The 20,255-nt window shown below is 42.3% G+C and overlaps 1 protein-coding gene across 1 annotated transcript; it reads right to left on the bottom strand.

The window, feature by feature from the left end:
- Window positions 1-938: 938 nt before the first annotated feature.
- Window positions 939-11,986, bottom strand: chn1 (chimerin 1). The gene is made up of 7 exons (XM_055870532.1): window positions 11,237-11,986; window positions 9,140-9,224; window positions 5,342-5,515; window positions 4,592-4,669; window positions 3,628-3,765; window positions 2,920-3,025; window positions 939-2,761 (listed from the first exon to the last, which is right to left on the bottom strand). The coding sequence occupies exons 1-7, from the start codon at window positions 11,489-11,491 to the stop codon at window positions 2,590-2,592; spliced, it is 1,008 nt and encodes a 335-aa protein (XP_055726507.1). The 5' UTR covers window positions 11,492-11,986; the 3' UTR covers window positions 939-2,589.
- Window positions 11,987-20,255: the final 8,269 nt, after the last annotated feature.

Genomic DNA, 20,255 nt, shown 5'->3' with positions numbered 1-20,255 from the left:
CCGAAACTAGATGTGAATTCATTCACCATTAATTCAACCTAATGTAAACGATAAAGCCCAGTGATAAAGATGTCAAGAATTCCTGAACAGGTATAAACCATACTAGAGCATGAAGCCACAAAAGGCTGACTACAAAATGGGAAAGCATGAGGTATTAAACACAGAAAAGCTTGGGGCAGCCAGGTCAGATTTTATGGCTTTTAATAATCCAACCTAAAAGCGTAGTGTTTCCACAGTTACTACTGAGAACAATGGCAGAGCATTTAATGGGATTTCACATTAAATTAGGAGAGGCCAGCTGCTGTCATTCAGGATGGCTGTGGTTCTCCACCAGTAAACACTGCCCAGTAGGACCTCCAGTGGAAAGTGTCTGAAACTCAATCAGGACAAACACATAAACCAAAATAACAACCGTTTTTGTTCACTGCCAGTTTAAATGCAAGGGTAGAGTTTGATCTTATAATGAGCCGCTAGTGAAGAAGATAAGGAATGACAGGTTTTTGGAAATTGTGTGGAAAGAAATTGCTTGTGGGGTAATTAAACATAAAATGCATGAACCCCAAGGGACAATGTTTGCATACGTATCCAGCAATTAAAAATCTCCTGAATGTAGAAAGGGCCGTGCCTAAAGGTATTGTGGGTTTTGTGTTCATCTCAGAGCGAATCAGTGTGATTGACGCATATTTGGAGGGGATGCTGCATACGGTCACGTGGGCCCTGGGCCGTCTATAGCACTGCCTGTCACTCTTAATATGCAGATTGAGAGGAACAGCCCCTTTTGTCAAGGTCATTTTGCAAGTACACGCAAATGTAGCATGCCATGTACCTCAATGACTGGTGTCTGGACACATTTACCATATTCTAAAATGAACACACTAAATGCTTATTCAACAGCTTCATTGTTACTGGAACAATTTAGATGACTCAGAGAAGACAGGTTCATTTTCAGCAAGCAAGGTTTAATAAATTATCGTTTACATGCGCAAATTAAGTACAAAAATATTTAAAAAATAACAAACATTAAATGCACAAATGTAACAGTTTGAATGCAACACAGTTTTGACTGTCAGGCAAATGTAACAGAACATTTAAAGGTACACTGATTGTTTTCTGATTGAAAGAGGCTTTGCATTTCCCCTAAAAAATACTTCTAAAACAGCTGAAAAGGCAAAAAAGACAGAATCAGTCAAAGATCATTACAAAGGTTCAGAGAAGATACTGTAGTCTATTTCACATCCAGGTATACAATGCTTCACAAAAACAATTGCCCATTGGGCAACCGGGCAGGAGATACTGTAAATCTACATGACAAATAATAGCAGAGTAACTATAGCTAGGTTTCCATCCAATTGGTGACAGATTTTCATGCGAATATGCAAAAATACGCATAAAAACACTATGCGCATTTTCCCACCAGAGATGTTTTTCCATCAAATTGACTTGTTGTGGATAAAAGGCTGTGTGTGATGATGTATTGCACATAAAAATACCTGTATGCTTTCCCTACGAGTCATAGTGGGAGGACCACACAACTTTAGTGGGAGGACCACACAACCACTCCAAGTTGACTTCGATATGATGGTTATTATATCAATATTTGCGCATAAAATTGTTTCCACCAACATTTCTCACATAATTCATTTTACCGACACGAAAAGGTCCCACCTTGTCTAGCATATTTTGTTTTGTTGACAATTGGAAAGTTTACCGACGAATGATCTGTTTCCATCAGGCCTGTCATTAAATGTTTTATCCGACATGTACGTTACACGCATTAAAAGGTTGGATGGAAACCTGGTTAATGTTTCACAATATTTATCGCATGCTAGGTTACCGCTACAAAGCTACACAAAATAAAGACATGGCCAAGTCTGGTCCATCAGTGTTCTACACAAACCCCGACAAAAATGGGGAGACAGACATGCAAGTTTAAGGTACATCCACACCCATTACAGGGGAGGAAAAAGTAAGGTTCAGCATTGCTTAACTGGGAGTGGAAACGGATGTATCACAAATGTAATTACAAAGATTCATATGTAATACAAATGCAATAGAAAAGTTCCTTCAAGTCTTTGCACAAAAAGTGTTTAGACAGCATCAAGCTGTTTTACAAAAAATCTGTCTCTTTCCTTCCTTATCTTAGCAGGATGGATGTGTCTGTTTTCAGAAGAGGATGTCTTCCTTATCTTAGCAGAATGGATGTGTCTGTTTTCAGAAGAGGATGTCTTCCTTATCTTAGCAGGATGGATGTGTCTGTTTTCAGAAAAGGATGTCTTCCTTATCTTAGCAGAATGGATGTGTCTGTTTTCAGAAGAGGATGTCTTCCTTATCTTAGCAGAATGGATGTGTGTTTTCAGAAGAGGATGTCTTCCTTATCTTAGCAGGATGGATGCGTGTTTTCAGAGGAGGATGTCTTCCTTATCTTAGCAGAATGGATGTGTGTTTTCAGAAGAGGATGTCTTCCTTATCTTAGCAGGATGGATGTGTCTGTTTTCAGAAGAGGATGTCTTCCTTATCTTAGCAGGATGGATGTGTCTGTTTTCAGAAGAGGATGTCTTCCTTATCTTAGCAGAATGGATGTGTCTGTTTTCAGAAGAGGATGTCTTCATTTTTGATGAGGAACTCCACCACCTGCGGTTGGTAGCGGATGTCGTTGAGTGCCGTCATGGCGTCCAGGTTGGGGGCACGCAGGAGAGTGGGCCCAAAAATAATGCCCAGGTTCTCTGCATTCATCAGATTGTCTTTCTCATTCAACGTTACCCTGAAGTAGAGACACATCAAGGACAGACAATTAACAGCTGAATGTTGAAAACCCATTGAAAATGAACATCTGAGCATTCAATTACAACCATGTCTCAGTTACACAAACATGATGTTACATATCACCAGGGTAGCGAATCGTTTTGTTGAGAAACTCACCTCTTTAAATGGGCCATGAGGTACCTCAGGGTTTCACTGTGTGCTGCAGGCAACAGTTCCAGAGCCTCACGGAAGGCCTTTAGCCGCTTCTCTGGGTCTTCCAGCTCTGAGAAGCAAACAGAAGAATGAGGTCAAAGCAGAGCGGCCACAAGACAGGCTCTCAGAACCTCTAAACATCCATGCTCAATGGTTCTCACTGAAACCATACACTAGCATGAACGATCAGAGTACAGTCAAGATAAGTTGTTGTTGAACTCCATATAACTGACTACCAAACAATAGTCATTTTCTAAAATGGGACCATAAGAACTTCAAACGTAAAGGAGGATCTGATGCTTATTTTATGTGGACTGCATGCAAGCACATTCTCCACTGAAATGGCCAGGAATGTAAATAGCAACACATAAACAGTGGAAATGCGGTAAAGCACAGCAATATAAATTTAAAAAGTCTCTATTTTGCAGAATCATCTTTGAGAACTCAAAAAGCTAAAGGAAGAGCAGGATAAATGTTCACTGAACACTTCCATCATGCGTCATGGCTTTAATGTTGAGGGATTTACATAACTCAACCACAGATATGAAAACGCACACCAATGGCATTTCTTCTTGCATGGTACATTTTCCATGGTGCTGGTGCGTGACTGAAACAATTATGCATCATTTTAACTGGCAGAGAAGAGAAAAAAGCTGCTCAGGTCGGACTCACTTGCAGTCTCGATGAACCTGGGGTAGGCGTCGTATGAGATGACAGGAATGGGTAAATCCCTGAGGTACAGTTTAAGTGCTCCCGTGATGATGTTGATATCTTCATAGGCATTGGCAGAGATGTCTGTCTTCTCACCATCTGTGAAGAGATATAACACATTGTTAGACATGAGGAAAGGACTGGTTGGATGTGCATAAGACACTGTTACAATTTTCTTGCTGATTGAACTCAAGGACATTGAGTTCAAGCAGCATGGCGTGCTTGTAGTGTAGTGTGAAGTGAAGAATAAAGGGCTTGTGTCACTGTGGGGGATGAAATCTAGGCTACTTCTCTGTTTTGACTGGCCTGGCCTGTTTTACTTTTCCCTCGGTTCTAGATCCAGAGCAGGCCATGGCCTAATTCTGCTGAGGGTCTACATATCACAGTGTTGTGAGTTGGAATGACACTCTGTCATGTGTGATCTCCCACACACTGGTCTAGCTAAGATTTAGCCCATAGCTCCAGGGTTCCCCCCGGTCCATCTCTAAATTCATACTGTACTGGGCAGAGAATGAGGCAGACTATTTCTAACTGCCTCTTTAACTGTAATAGCCAAATGGAGTTGGAGGTAAATTACATTTCTACGGTAAATTACATTTCGGACAGCTACGGTTGTTGGACTCGTCTCATGATTTGCCATCCCCAGAGCTGGCCCCTGGCCCTGGCTAAACATCCTGTGACTGGACCGCGTCAGGAAAAGCCGTGCTCTCCCAGATGGAGACTAATCCCTCCTCAAATGTGTCGCCTTCCCATTAATACTGCCTCTATAAACACATCGGAGTGTCAACATTTAACTCAAACATGACCTAAAACCATCACATTGAGCACACATGGAGGCGCTAAGAACTGATAAGGACGCTGCGAGAGGCACCCGAGGGGTTGTTAACTCCCGGACAGAACCATAGGATGTCAAAAGAAGACATACCTCTGTCAAATGTCGACTTGACATCTTCGACTGAATCGCTGAATCCAGATATTCTGTAGAGCCCTTCAGACTTCAGCCCTATGACAGAGGGATAGAGAGGTTTAATGACAAGTGCTGCATTTACATAACATAACATATGACTGGAGTGGACATCCAACAAGGATTCAACTCAAGAGCAGAATAAATACAGCCAAATTCACCTTCAGCGGTGACCTTGGGCAACAGAAAATGTCATTAAGCTCTTCCATATGGATGAGAAATTGAAAAGATCTACAATAGCACACAGGGAATAACATGGACAGATGCAAATAGTTTTCTGCATTATTGAGTAAAACTAATAAAAACATAAATCCAATATAGCATTAGTTACAGACATAGATTACCGGGCTAGACAATGAGGTAGAAATGAGGCTTCTACATCGTTGAGTGATCCAACTGGAATGCAATCAACTGAAACACAGCAGCAGCAACACTACACAATCCTCCATTGTATACAATTGCCAGGCCTCCCATTGGCTCTCCACATCAAATTAATGGAAAGGACCAACATTAGAATCCTCCATCCTTCCATTCCTGTTACCTGCTCTTAATTGTGTGTGTGTACATGTGGTGATTGAAAAATGCATCCATCCATTACTGAAACACACAAAATATAACATTTCCTGAAAGGGAAAGAGGGAGTGCGATTTCCAAGAAGGGTGGGGTTTCCAACTATTTCAATAGGGCCATGGCTATCTATCTTCTGCTCACCTCTTGATTCGATTTCCTGTATGCACATGTCCACCACCATGGGTCGCTTGGTGTTATGAGCTTTCACCAGAGTTGTGAGCTCACAGCTGTATACTTTCTTGATGTGTTTCAGGTCTGGCACGCAGTTGCAGGGTACCATAGTGGAGCACTGCTTGTGGACATTCAGGCCACAATCTGAAAGAAAAGAGGAAGAGGAGAGTCCGAATGGACAACCTAAGAGGGATGTCTTCTAATGATATAAATCATCCAATGATATCTTCCAATGATATCATCCAATGATATATTCCAATGATATCCTCCAGAGAAAAAATAGATCAGAATTAACATTGAAGTGTACCATGAATAGTCTGCATCCCCCAGATTGTTAATTTCATTTTTTGTCGACTGGCTTGGTTTTGTTTTTGCTTGCTAAGGCCTAAATGCTCTTGATCAATATTTGGAGTCAGAATGTCATTGGACCACTGGAGAATTCTGTCCTGGCTGATGACTTCACTCTTTGGTCAGCTGCCAGGGGTGTTATTGGAGTCACCTTGAACACTGGAATGGAACACAGGTCCACAAACAATCCCTCATCCAGACGGCGTGCCATTCATGCATCAAAGTAAGTCATAACAAATTCAACCATGGTTGATCTTATATCTACCAAATTTATATCTACCAAATTTATATCTACCAAATTTATATCTACCAAATTTATATCTACCAAATGTATTCTGGATTCTACTATGTGGCTTTGTTTGTTTTTAATCTGCACAAAAAAAAATACAAAAAAAATGCCCCAAACCTTCTAGACGTATTTTGTCACAGAGATTTGTAGCACAACATGAACCTTATTTGTGTTCTTCTAAGCAGTGAATATGTAGTTTCAATGATCATCTCCAGTGCTTTTGTCTTCGGTGCTAGTGAGTGGGGCCTGAGGCGCAGCTGCCTGCATCAGATTCAGAACAGGTTTCACCTTGCAGGGAGCACAGCAGAGAGCCGACACAGCGACTCCTTCTTCGCTTTGTAACAGAGGCTTTTAGAGGGAATTAGAGGCGCACTGAAAACAATGTGGCCTGGAGGAGGGAGACTCAGGCTTGCACGCTCCATTCTCCTCCAGAATCTGGGGTCGCACACAATGGCCGTGCAGGCAGCGATTCAGACGCTGCGGGCTACACTAGACCTAGTTTCCTAGACTTAAATGGGCCAGCTCCTTCAAGCTTTAAGCAGTTCTCTGCCTTCTCCCAGTTTGGAAGAGGAACTTTTGACAAAAAATTGTGCATTATAGTATTCCAACTACATCTCGAAATAAGCATTTTGTTCACAGATGTTTTTTTCTATAAATATATGGTGTTTCAGAGAGAAATATGTCATCATTGTTGCTCCTCAAATATCAAATCACACTTTTTTTTGTTAAAGGCACAAAAAGACTACGATGTAGAGAAATAGCTACACATATTTTGATTAATATTGGCCCCAGAGAAATTTCAGCAGGCTTTACTCATATGCATTGATGCAGGAATGTAATTACCTTTAAGAGATGATTCTATTAATGGTATGAGACAGGCAGCGTAATAGAGGGCAGCCTCTCACCAGACACATGGCTGTTAAACTGGTGTTGTGCATGTGAACACACACACACACACACACACACACACACACACACACACACACACACACACACACACACACACACACACACACACACACACACACACACACACACACACACACACACACACACACACACACACACACACACACACACACACTGGTGGCCCCTGGGTTCCAGGTGGGGTGGGAAAGCCCAGAGGGAGCCTGCAGACAGACACTCCTTTACTGCACTGTCAGCTCTACCGCCATGGTGAGGAAAAGACACTCCAATGAGGATGAGCTCTGCCCTGATTTGGCTAAAAGGGTCTGACACTGGAGTGGGGTGAGGGGCTGGTCCCACTGGTGGCCAATCAACACATCATCATGTTGTCTAACCTTTACTGTGCCTGAGATCCCCAATGCTTCTCTATTTTACTATCTCTAATGGCAGCAGCATATAGACAAACACATTGTCCTGTTGCTAGTTATTCTATGTTGTTTTCCACCACGGGTAGAATGAGGATGAACAGAGACTGGGCTGTGTGACCTAGCTCTCTGGTTCTGCCTGCTGAATTTTAATGCGGGTGGAAATGGAGCTCCTTCCCAGCGCTCGGAGTCCCGCTCCTCATTAAAGAGACATGCCAGCTTTGTTTTTCTTCACTGGCATGATGGTATGACGCTGGGGGAGTGGGGGGGGGGGGCGTCCTCTGATGAGGAAATGTGGCACAACAAGCACTGGCAGGGGCTGACTTCATGGCGCTCGCCCAAAAACACTTCACATATACAGAAAGAAAGGGGGAGCGCATTTTTGGAACGCAAAGTCAAACATCGCATAAGACTTCACTGTTCTAGATTCTAGTCGCCATGGCTTTAGTCTAAAGGAATGAAAAATTATACTTACACGTTTCATCCGATTGTCAGCTGCTTTCTAAAGCAACGCATCAATTATTCATGGCGCGGCTCGCACAGATATAAGTGTAGGTCACTTTGTCCCATCAATAATACATTAAAAACAGACGTCAGTCTACGTTACGGCCTTATTCAGGAATGATGAACACCAGAAAACTACTGATTTCTAGAAAACCACTGATTTCTAGAAAACCATGATAAAACATCTATGTTTCGATGTGCCTAAATGACAATACCCGAAATTGCAGTGCACTAGTTTTGCTCTCAAGCTAATTAGCTAATCATTTCTAGAGATCAATAATATCGCAAAGCGTGCAAGCACTGCAGCAATATGATCTCATGAAAGCCGTTTTGCATGCTGGATTCATGGGTGCCCCACTTATGCTGCATTTTCTGTTGTTGTTATCCTAGCATCATGAAACCACGTATTATTGCCTAATATCCTGTGATAAAAACGCTGCAAAATCTTTTCAATACCTTGAATCAATTGAAAAATAACCCCTTAGATGGGAACAAAACAATTTCATGACTATACTGTACATTCAATGTAAATGGCTGCTACACAATATCAGATCGTTATTGTTCACAGTGCAGCAAAACCATTCAGCTAGTAACATCTGCCCTGATTGGATAGATAGGCCTAGGTGTACGCGTGTTTAAAAATGGGAATCTATTCCGAGACCATCAAGGGAGAATTTCAGCATGAATCCACAGAGGCATTCTCAACCCCCCACTTCTACTGCAACTGGAGCACAGAGAGAGGAAGCCAGTCTGAGTCTGGACGCCACTGTGCATTATGATAATGGGCTGATCAATATATAGACTGCATATAGAGTGCATATACGTCTGCCGTCGAGTGGAGAACAATTGCTTTGTCCATTATGTGGGAATATGGGAGCTGCATCAGTATAAAACAATAGCATTAAAGCTTGTCATTTGAACAGTGGCATAGTAACGCCATTAGCAAAACTCATCAACTGGACCTCTCATTCATTCATACAGTACCACATCATTTTCTGTTAAAGCAAGGCATTCATGTTAGTGAGAAGTACTTATTACAGGAAATCCTCAATATTGAGTCCTCATTTTACTCCGTTGCACAACTCCTCTAATCTGTTCCCCAAATATTGGTGGGGATTTTAGATTAAGGGACTCAATATGACACCCACTTACACTCACATTAAAAACCAGGTTACCCACATACTGGGGTGAGAAAAACATCAGTCCTTTACATAAATAAAGAACAGCATGGTGTTAAGTAAAACCAGCAGCAGCTGTACAGTGGCTGTCTACTGTAAAGTATAGTACAGTACGTACCTGCACATTTGACTCCCTGAGCCGTCAGCCCCCACATGAAGTTGGCACAGTATTCACACCAGTGAGGTCCCCGGAACGTGTGGACCTGGAGGATAGAAAGAGAGACAAAGAGAGAGGATGGTAGTCAGATGCTGCAGTTATGTACCACATGGGTACCACACCTTCCCCAGGTTGCCCTGGAGACACCACAATGCTGGCGTCTTAAACTAGCCAGATTGTGTGTGTGTTGGAGATGAGGGGCATTTAGAGCCCAGTCAAATCTGACAGGATGCCTAATCTACTCAAACTGTTAATGAGTGGCCAGGCTGAATAGGGGTGGTGGTGGAGAGCGGGGAGGATGGGTGGGCACTGTTGATGCCGTGCCAGTGTGAGGGGGCATGCTGTCATGGAAATGTGCTACGGCAACGGGTTGCTCAAGCAAGGAAGGGAGCTCTCTCTCCGCCAGGTAACATAACAACAGCTCAGCCAATCAGGGGTGCCTGATCCAGACCTATTGGGAGGAGGCAGAGCGGGCTCCCTGTGAGGTGTTTTCCTACACGACAATGGGAATAATGGCCCTTTTATGTGAGGTGAGAAATACTAGGGCCATCACCAATACTGTGTGTTAACTCATTATGGGATCAGGGCCAGCATGAGAGGATTAGCAGTAAAACAATTCATCACAGTAAAATGGTATCAAGTCTGTTGACCTGTGAGTTCATCAGACTATACTATTGGCAGGAAGGTTAGAATCTATTTTGTGATTCATGGCTTCACAGGAAAATAAAACCTTATTCACTTGAGTATTTAAAGAGCTACTGTCTTTAAAATTCAACAAATCCCTTTGAAAACAACCCATGTGGCATTTTATTTTGACGTTTTTTTGTTGTTGCAGAGGATGTTTAAGTTGCACAATTTTACATCTAACTAAGAGTGTTTGGTCCAGTATTTCTCAAGTGAAAAAATGTGTGACGTGTTGCCTTATGTAAACAAAGTCGGGCTGCTGGGCAGGTCTGTCTCACTGTCTTTGCTATTGGATCGAGAGCTATCACTGCAGCTGTTCACACCATGTTAGTGGGAAAATGAACATCGTCAAATCAAAGCCAACCGTCATTTATCCGTTGTTACATTGTGTTCTAAACTCTGTTTTAAACAAGACCTTGTGACCAAAATTATCCTATTTACACTTTGTAGTCAATTTTGACACTAAAATAACTATTTCTGACTCATATTGAGGTCACATTTTCAAAGAGAGTCGTTGCTTTTTAAAGGCAGTCGCTCTTTACGTAGGAACATTGAAAATTTGAATTAATTCATACAATTTAGCACTGGTTGTTAAGTCTGGCTGTTTGGTGATTTTTAAAAATCACATTTACATTTTTTTCATCATATTTTGTCATCATATCTTCAAAGAGATATATTGGCTGTACAGGTTAGCGTGTACAAGGTTCAGGATAATTATTCATTAAAATGCTCTGTCATTAACTATTACACACTAACCATATCAGCTCAGATTGCTTCCTGTGGAGGAGGGAGCTTGAAACATTTGAGCTAAATGTGTGACAGATCCTTAAAATGGTGAAATGGAGCATTCAGCATGGACTGGCTAGCATAGTAATACATACATAACTAAGGAAGGAGGGAAGCAAGAAGAATGAGCTCTGTGAGTGTCAGCAGTTCGAGAGCCTTTGAGGGAATGTTTCTCCCACAGCTCCCCACTTCATTAACTAACTTACCCAAACAGGCAGAGCAGAGCAAACCAGAGCAAGTCTGATGACTGGAGCCTAATGGGAATACCACTCATCCACTGTTTCCCCCCTTCATTGCCTAATCTCCCCATCTGGTACTCAAACCAACAACAGTGGACCACAGACCGCCCAACAGATTTCCTTTAGAAAAAGGCTCAGTGGAAAGACCCAACACAGTCCTGTTCTCTCATGCTTTCTCTCGCCCCATAACCCCCTGAACAGACATTCTGGTGGCCAACTGCCAGTATAGGAACCTAATACAAAAAAACGCCACCTGTCCACAACATGCTGAAATAGAAGCAATATTTCATAGTGGAACGGCATGAGGAAGAGATGCAACTGCTCTTCCTGTGGCAATTGTTTGTCTCACCTTGAAGTTGTGGACTTTCTCGTACTTGGGCGGCAGGCTGTTATCCTTCAGTGCGGCTTTGCGGACCAGCGAGGTGAGCTGTGAATAGGCAAACAGTTTGAGAGGCTGCCAAATAGTGGCTGGAGGTTTCTGGGGTCCTGAGATCCTCATCCCCAGAGCAGCAGCCAGTATGTCCTGCTGGTTGGCCTCCTGCTTTGCCTTGTGCACCAAAGACTTCTCTCCCTTCCGGACCTCGTAAGACTCCCTGGATGGCATTCTGACACTCAGGTTGACCAAATCAGATGAACAAGCAGCAAGCCCTATAGAGCAGTCAAAAAAGTCAGAGGTCCTCTGGAGAAGAAAAAAGAAAAACGGGATGCTTAGAACTAGTCTAAACTATGTCATGTGAATTGCATTGCTCCAATTTGACAAGCCTAAACTTAGCGAAGAAACACAAAAATGGCAAAATCCAAAAAGTAGAAAGATGTGTCCTCCGTTAAATCCTCTCACAGCAGAGAGAGTTGGATGAACGGTGATCCAACGACGAGAGTGTCAAGTCCTGTGATGGCTGGAGTTGGATAGAGAAGAGAAGAAGCCTTGGGTGCTTATGTGTTCCCTGGGAATATGCAGATGAGCTGATGTTGAGTTAATCCTCTCCTCCCTGTGTAGAGCAGATATATTCTCTCTGGAACACAGACAGCACAGTGTGTGTTCTGTGGATGGATGCTGCCAGCACTACCAGAGTGAGGGGGAAGAGGACGGGGGAAGGACCCAGTCACAACGGATTAGATGGATCACACTGGCCAATCAGAGCGAGGCAGGAGCCTGTTCACGCTTTATCATTGCCGTTTCCCCGCCCCCACAACCCCCCTCTAAGATCCAAAGCAGGAGAGCTTGTGTAGGAAGAGTCGGAGTGAGTGTGGGTTGATAATGAGTAATGAATGAGTCATGCATCATCACTGGGCTACTGCTGCCCACAGCTAATGACACCGGTGGGCCGTTGAAGAAAGTGCTATTTTCAAAATCTGGTTACCAACCATTTACTGTTCCAGGGACCACAGGGAAAACATAAGTAAACGTTTGAACCACATTTATTTTCTCAGAAAGAAATTCACAAAATATGAATAATTTTGTTGGATGCGCTGTGAAAAGGGCGAACTGATGCAAGGCCAGATTTTCCCTTTGCAATAATCTGCCTTTAAGCCTATATTTCAGTCACCATGCAGACAACCCAGAGAGAGTTAACCCAGGTGTTCTCATTCCACACAATTACAAGCGCCTTAGGGTACATTTGAGATTTTTTTTTCAAATACATAAACAGATTAAAGTAATAGGTAAATTAACAGAAATTTAAAATACAATTTGATCTACCTAAATTCCCTTGAAGAGAAATCAGGTTTTATTTTTCCAATATGAAAAAATCATAGAATTACACTGAACAAATGTACATTTCTCTAATACCTAAATTCACAGATAGTTAATTAATGTAAAAGTTTCTAAAGGAAAAAGTTCAAAATTCACTGATGACTTATGACATTTTCAAATTAACATCCTAGTTAAAATGGAAGAGAGATAAACATTAATTGAGCCTCTCATCTCAGTAGGATTCTGTCTGAAATTGTGCTCATTTGCTCTGTTACAGATGCCAGCACGGATGGTATGCTAATTCTGCATCACATATAGAGCACAGTTAAAGTGCTGTGTTGGGAATGATCTGAAACCTGCTACAATCCACACAGCGAGTCAAATGTGATTATACACCCCCATCCCAGAGGCTGATTTGGGCTCAGCTGTTAGAAAGCCATCTGAACAGAGACTGGAGGTGGAGCAGCCCAGTATGAGTCCGCATAGATGAACACTTCATGCAATCAATATGGGAAGAGCTTATTGGCGGTTACTGTAGCCCCCAACAGAGAGAGATGGGGGAAAAGGAGAGCTGCTAGAGACGCGCTCCACAAACAAACACTGGCTTTGAAGATCCCTGCAGGTATGATGGCATTCCATAACTGCTGTGTCGATAACTGAAAGGGATTTGGGCTGGACATGAAAGACATGAAACGGAGGCGTTCCAATGGAGCGCTCCTCTACCACGCTGTAGAACCCTCTCTCTTCAGGAGGGGTAGCTAGCTACCAGTGAGAGGCAGACAAATTGTAGCCAAAGCCTTTCATATGCATCCGTCTCCCCTCACAGACCCTGGGTGCTTTAGGAAGCTGTGCAGAGTAATTGTGTTTCCTGCTGTTACGTGTGGAGCGAGCATCTGATACCCAGGATGTGGCTTTCTTTACTTTGAATGCTCCTCTAATTGACACTGATTGATTGGACTCGTTTCTCAAAGATGTCCCAAGCTGGGCCTCTTGAAGAAAGGATGAATGCAAAAGCAGCTCACTTAATACCTTTTGCTTTTCCATCTAGACACGTGTCCATCTGGACACGTCTAAGGCACGTGGGTTCATTTGTCGCCGTTTGCAGTTTCCATGTCTCTGATGATGTTTTTGATGTGGTCTAAACAAGAGTTCTTCACAACAAGAATTTTGTGTGGAGTCTAGAAATACTGTACATTTCACTCGAATACACCATTTATTTCTGTTGCATTAAAATTCAGTTGGAATTTCTGTTGCACTAATACACATTTTACAGACAGACATGTTTCTAATATTATCTTTCATAATAGTATCTTTAAAAATGAGGGTAGGCTAAACCATTTGTGAGTTGGGATAGAGGTTAAGTAATGACAGTTGTCTGTGGCGGACAGCGAGGTTGTTATATAAGGTAATGTTCTCTTAATGCGCCTCTCTGACCTAGCATCATCACAAATGGGCCACTATTACACTCTAAAATGTGCCTAAGTGTGCTCTTAGAAAGGTATTACTGTATGTAAATGAGGAGGAGTGGTACTGGCAGCAGCAGGATGGATGCACAATCGAAGGCTGATATGAGGCTGAAGCTGAGAGGACACTGGTACGTCTCTACTCAGCCTTGGCAGAATGATAGTGGATTCTGAGAGGTCAGTAGATTGATCCCAGAATAACTAGGGCTGTCCAGAACTGGCCAAATATCCAAGATTATATATATATATATAAAAGAATCAGAAAGAGGAGGCTCAACATAAAAAGCAGGTCCTAACAACCATAAGGAGAGAGTGCATGTCTGAGTCCACTGTTCTCCATAAAGGGTTTCAAACAGAGCTGTACCACTCCAAACTGGGGGTTAGAAAACACCAAGCAAATGGAAACAATGGAGGGGGGATCATTCCTTGTTTTAATAATGAATATCTTCATTAGGAACTGTGATGGCTGGAATCAACTATGGCCTAATGGCTAATGGACTGAGGCACATGAGAATGCAAGCTGTGCGAGAGAACAATCCACCGATCAATACAACGGAACCATCCCTACTGTACCTATGCGTACGCATCCCCATTATGCATCTGCAACACCCCCCCCCCCCCCCCCCCCCCCCCCCACATAGAGGGGAACACTACAGTTCAGTATTGACATCATTACAGCTGTGGCTTGGGGAGGTGTGGTACTGTGGCTGAAAATTGCTGCATTTTCTGCTTGCCTTGCAAAAACGAGAAACCATTTACACCATGTTTTTCCAGGACAAATAGATGACCTGGCTGTGAATGTGGCTGTTGCCTCGACAGTGATGCATGGTATGTTGCTACCACACTTTGCCATCCACAGTGGATTCCGCACAGCAAGGTTATACAAGGACACATCCATGTGGCTTATGGGATGCATAGGTATTGCACTGAGTGTTAACCCACATTGCACTGGTGTGTGGGGTTTCGGGATATCTCTTACCTGAACAAATGATGACCTCACATCAACTCGAAACACATATAAGAGAAACTATTCCAGTCAGTCATTAAATGTATATAATTGAGAGGAGTTTACAACCAACAACTGTGTATTTAGACTGACCATTCTCTGGTCAAAAGTCTACTATGTCCTGCATAAAATACTAACTTCATCCAGGAAATAGCATAACCTTAGAACATTGATGCTCTGTCTCTGAACAGCTGATGATGATCAGCATACGCTAGCAACATTCATCTTCTCAAGCAATCAAAAGAAATCAAATATATTGTCCACAAATGTTAATTTATCCAATCCGAGTCATCAGATCCTCTTCAGCCTTGGGATTAATCTTCATGACCGATGAAGGATAGCAGGGATTACAGAGGGCGTTGTTTAAAATGCTCACAGAGCACACATTACAGTACGATACGGTACATACTAGCCTTCTATTAACCTGCCTTCACTGCGGCCACTCTGTCCATCACTCTCAGCGTTCCGCGGTTATGCAACTGTGCTGCTGCCTGTATAACACTCCCCCGCATGACCAGAGAGAAGCCCTTAAAGCAGCTCCCTCCAAGGAAACGCATTCAAGTTAAAAGGAATGTTCATAACCAATAGTGCTTCCGTAGGCGGTTTTGCCATTTTCACACAGAGACAAGATGTGCATTAAATTGTAAAGAATATAGAGCACATCAGAGAGCTCACCAACTCAAAGCTAGGAAGGGACATGATAAATCGCTGTTAAAATTATACGTTAGGTTATGAGTTCACATTCTCTAGATATTGCTCAAACAAAGATGCCTTTCAAAATGTATGAAATGAAGAAAAAAATGGTCTATTGTAATGGCCATAACCTGTGCTGAGATGTTCTCACACTGGTTTGTCTGTAAAGTACAGGACATAAATCTGTACTGTACTGGCCATGATTTGGTTTATCATTGGTTGGCTGTAACAACATCTGTTCAGGAGTACAAGGTTCCCAAGGGAACAGCATTGTTGTTTCTTCACTTCCTCCACACACCAGCCCTTATCTGGTTGCCTGAAATAAGCCCACCAGTCCCGCGAGGGGACAAAGTTAATGTACGCTTTGGAGCTAATGTCTATATAATTCAATCTGTGTATTCCATACACCAAATGGATATTACATCCTGACCAAGAGAAACACTTGAGTGAATTTTTACAGTGCAAGTGTCCCTCGCATCATTACCTATTCAAAGACGTCAGCACATTAAATATTAGTCCCGTTATAACTATGATATGCAACAAACATGCAATCCACCATAAGCATACAGCTAGCATTGTCCGTTGCTGTACGTGGGAGACCTGTGTGTGTTGTTTGGCTTGAGGCAGTGCCCCAACCAACAGACACCAGGCCAGGAATATCAAATGCAGATGGACAAATACCAGACTTGCTGGTGAACATCTGGTCATCTCATGTCTCAGGATGATGATGTCTCCATGTTGTCTGGTTGTTAGCATATCAAAGGCGGAATAGCGACCAGCTACATTAAGACACCGCGAGGAGAAAAAAACACACCAACGTGTTTAAGAAAAGACATTGAGCATCGAGAGATAAGAACATCTGGTGAAGGGAATAGAGGGTTGAGTTAGAAAGAGATGGCACAGAAAGGCAATATTTCACAGCAGGCCAACTCTTCCTGAGAAGTATTTTTTGGGATTTTACTAAGATGTAATTTTTCTCCATGGTGGCCGATAGATAGCAGCAAATAAGCCGTATGGAATTTCCTGGACCAAACTCTTGTCTCTCAATTGTATTCAGAGCCATTTGCAATTGTCAGTTACTACATAATCAACATGTGGACTGATAAACAAGGACAATCTCTCCACTGAGTAATTCAGTTGACCTGCTCTTCCCTGGCTGACAGTCAATAATTGTGAGAGAATTATATTTTCCTGAAACTGTTTATTAGGAGCCAGGGCTCATTTACTGTCCTCGTCTCCACTCCACACAACCCTGTGACACAACCACTTACACACACTGGCTTGGCCTGGGAGTTTTGTGATCTGCCTCACAGTATGATTTAGAGTTGTGCCTGGAGTCATTGCAATCCTGCATGATTCGAAGTTAACAAAACATGTATTCATGTGTAACAGTTTAGACAATAACTTGTATTGCACAACTAAATGGCTATCCCTTGTGCCTTGTCGTTTTTACATAACAGCACACATAACTTATATTGAAATACTTCAGAGGTATATGAGGATCACAACATGTTTTATACCTAATGGGGATAAATAACAATTGCTGGTTTTGTTGGTTTCATTCTGCACAGGGATTGAACAAATTCCCTTTTTTATTCTGGCCATAAAACCAATGCTGCTCTCTCACTTTTCCAATTTCCTGAAACATGGTTCCAGTTTATGGGTAAAGAGAAAGGCTTTCTAATGAATACCATTTCTCTCAGTCCTGGGGAGCAACTGTGCTGTGGTTAAACCAGCGTGGAGCCACACAGGAGAGCATGCCTCTGTACCTTTATGATTTTGACCTCACAAACACAGACCCCCACAATACTGAGAATACAACACAGCTGCCTTAACATTCCAACATGGGTCAGAGTTGATGACGAGAGGTCAGGCTGGAGCCCCTCCTTTATATAAAACCATGAGAGACAATAGTCTCTGCTGCTGTGCTATGCAGAAAAACAGAACTCTAGTCTGTGTGGTAAGAAAGACTAGGATGGACACACCTAATCCCCTGTTAATGATTTTCTGGTCAGAACTTGGTGACAGTTGGTTTGTTGCAACAGGCTATATTTTTAATAACCGTGTGACAATATCAGTGTGTACACTACAGAGCCACAGTCCCGGCCTGACAGAACTGTCAGAAGATACAGTCTTTGATATGAGGATTTTCATTTCTAATTACAAGGGCTTTAAGATGTTAGACCTTCCCGGAAACATAACAGCTTTCTGGTCTACCCAGTCCACCTTGTGGGAGCAAACCCACAGAGGCCATTTCATTTACACAGAAGCTTCAACAGAACATTCATATCCTCCCACACTTACCTTCAACCACCTCACATGATCTGTGCCCCACAACAAGAATTCAAATCAAATCACATTTATTTATATAGCCCTTCTTAGATCAACTGATATCTCAAAGTGCTGTACAGAAACCCAGCCTAAAACCCCAAAAAACAAGCAATGCAGGTGTAGAAGCACGGTGGCTAGGAAAAACTCACTAGAAAAGCCAAAACCTAGGAAGAAACCTAGAGAGGAACAAGGCTATGAGGGGTGGCCAGTCCATGGAAAACATCCAAAGCAATGTACCCCGTGACTTCCAATATCCAGGCCCTCACAATATTGCACCTCTGAACATCAGAAATCTTGTATAATTAGATTGTATACACTCTTTCTCCATTTTTTAAATTTAACCTAGTTATTTAACTAGGCAAGTCAGGTAAGAACAAATTCTTACTTACAATGACAGCCTACCCCGGCCAAACCCGGACGACACTGGGACAATTGTGCGCTGCCAATCACAGCCAGATGTGATACAGCCTGGATTCGAACCAGGGACTGTAATGATGCCTCTTGCACTGAGATGCAGTGCTGTAGACCGCTGCGCCACTCGGGAGCCCATTAGGCATATGGTTTTTCAGTTACTGCCTAGTCACAGCTGCAAAAGGTCCCACATCTAAGAATAATGATATAGGCACCAGTTAGCTATTAAATGGTTAAATTCAAGATTAAAAATTAACATCTCCAATAAGATTAAATGCAAATATTGCTGACACCAGGGGGATATTTCCATGTCTCTAAAAGGTCTAATGATTTCTTGAAGCAAACACAAATGACCCATCACTTAATGTAATGAGTGAATGTTAAAACAGTGATTACTGTGTCTTTGTTTCCCTGATTAATTCATTGGCCGACACCAGACGTGAATATGAACAGCTGCATGTCTTCTCATCAATTGGAACAATCCAGGCTAGATTACAATCTTGACCACAGACTGGAGTTGGGGAAGACAACTGGTACATTTACGAGCCTATACAAAAAGGACTAACCTCCCTTACTGTCCTCGTCAGTTAAACTACGGTTTTAGCCACAATTCATTCTTCCTTATAAACATAGGAATCTGCAGTATGCAAAATGTAAATGCTTATTTACCATATTGATATTGATACTTGCCATGATCGGGATCGCTGTGTGCCGATCCCAGGAGGCGCTCTGCAGATGCATTCTATACACTCTAGTAATTAGTCATCCAAGCACACAATTGAAAACCAGCTGCAATGAACTAGACATTGTTGCAACAATCGCTAAGATTAACAACACTGATTCTAAACTGATTCTAAAATGTGTGCAGTAATGAAGACAAGTGAAGCAAAGACAGCGATACCACTTGGAGTTTATAAAATGACAAACAAATAGAGTTGCAGGACCTATAGAGAGGAGAGGCTTTAGACAAAAGCAACAGTTACACAAGATAGAAAATATGATAAATAATGTATAACATCCTGACCTCCTCAGATCTTGAAGTGGTAGACACACATGACTACTTTCTGATAGAAGAAGAGAAACCACCACAGAGTGACTGGTTTGCTTGTGACTTGTTATTGTCATGAGAAATCCATTCATCTTTTAGCCTCACCGTCCCAGAGTCAGTCGATGCCAGCAGAAGCTTACTGAATAGGGTGTTGGAAGTCTTTTTTTGACGTCGCTTAAAACAAAAGAGCTACTCAAAGGACAGATTGTCACAGGGCAAATTAACCAAATTCTCACGTTAGGGACATATGCACGGTAAAAAATGTTACATCGCTGCAACCAACTCAGCAGGAACAGGTCAGTTCTTTTATTGCATGTCAACATGTGTACATTATACAATATATAACTAGCCCATACTCAGTGCATACAGATAACATTCAAAGCAATCTTCATTTTATCCAACAAATAGGTGTATGTATAAACACTAAACGGTATGATGCTAAAATGTTAGAACCAGGAAAGGGACATTTAAAGGCCAGAAAAATTTGCCTTTTCCTAAATTCATTAGTGTTAAGTAAGAGGGAGCACGTACAGTAGAACAGCATGTTAATGGGGGGGGGGGGGGGATAACAACAATGAGGGCATGGAGCATGGATCAAGACTGCAGTCCTCACTCTCCATTTGTGGAGAGATACAGCACTGCTAGGGTCTTAAACTTCTGTGGTACATTTCCTCATAGTATTGTATCCAATATCTGGGCTCTAGTGTAAACCCCATAACACAG

The sequence above is a fragment of the Salvelinus fontinalis genome, chromosome 19 (assembly GCF_029448725.1).
Source record: "Salvelinus fontinalis isolate EN_2023a chromosome 19, ASM2944872v1, whole genome shotgun sequence".
In the NCBI taxonomy this organism is placed as follows: domain Eukaryota; kingdom Metazoa; phylum Chordata; class Actinopteri; order Salmoniformes; family Salmonidae; genus Salvelinus; species Salvelinus fontinalis.
This window is presented reverse-complemented; position numbering and strand designations above follow the sequence as displayed.

Coding starts and splice junctions, on each gene's coding strand:
- chn1 (XM_055870532.1), bottom strand. CDS start 11,491: ATGCCATCCAGGGAGTCTTACGAGGTCCGGAAGGGAGAGAAGTCTTTG. Junction 9,225..11,236: donor AGAAAGTCCACAACTTCAAG/GTGAGACAAACA, acceptor TCTATCCTCCAG/GTCCACACGTTCCGGGGACC. Junction 5,516..9,139: donor TCAGGGAGTCAAATGTGCAG/GTACGTACTGTA, acceptor CTTTTCTTTCAG/ATTGTGGCCTGAATGTCCAC.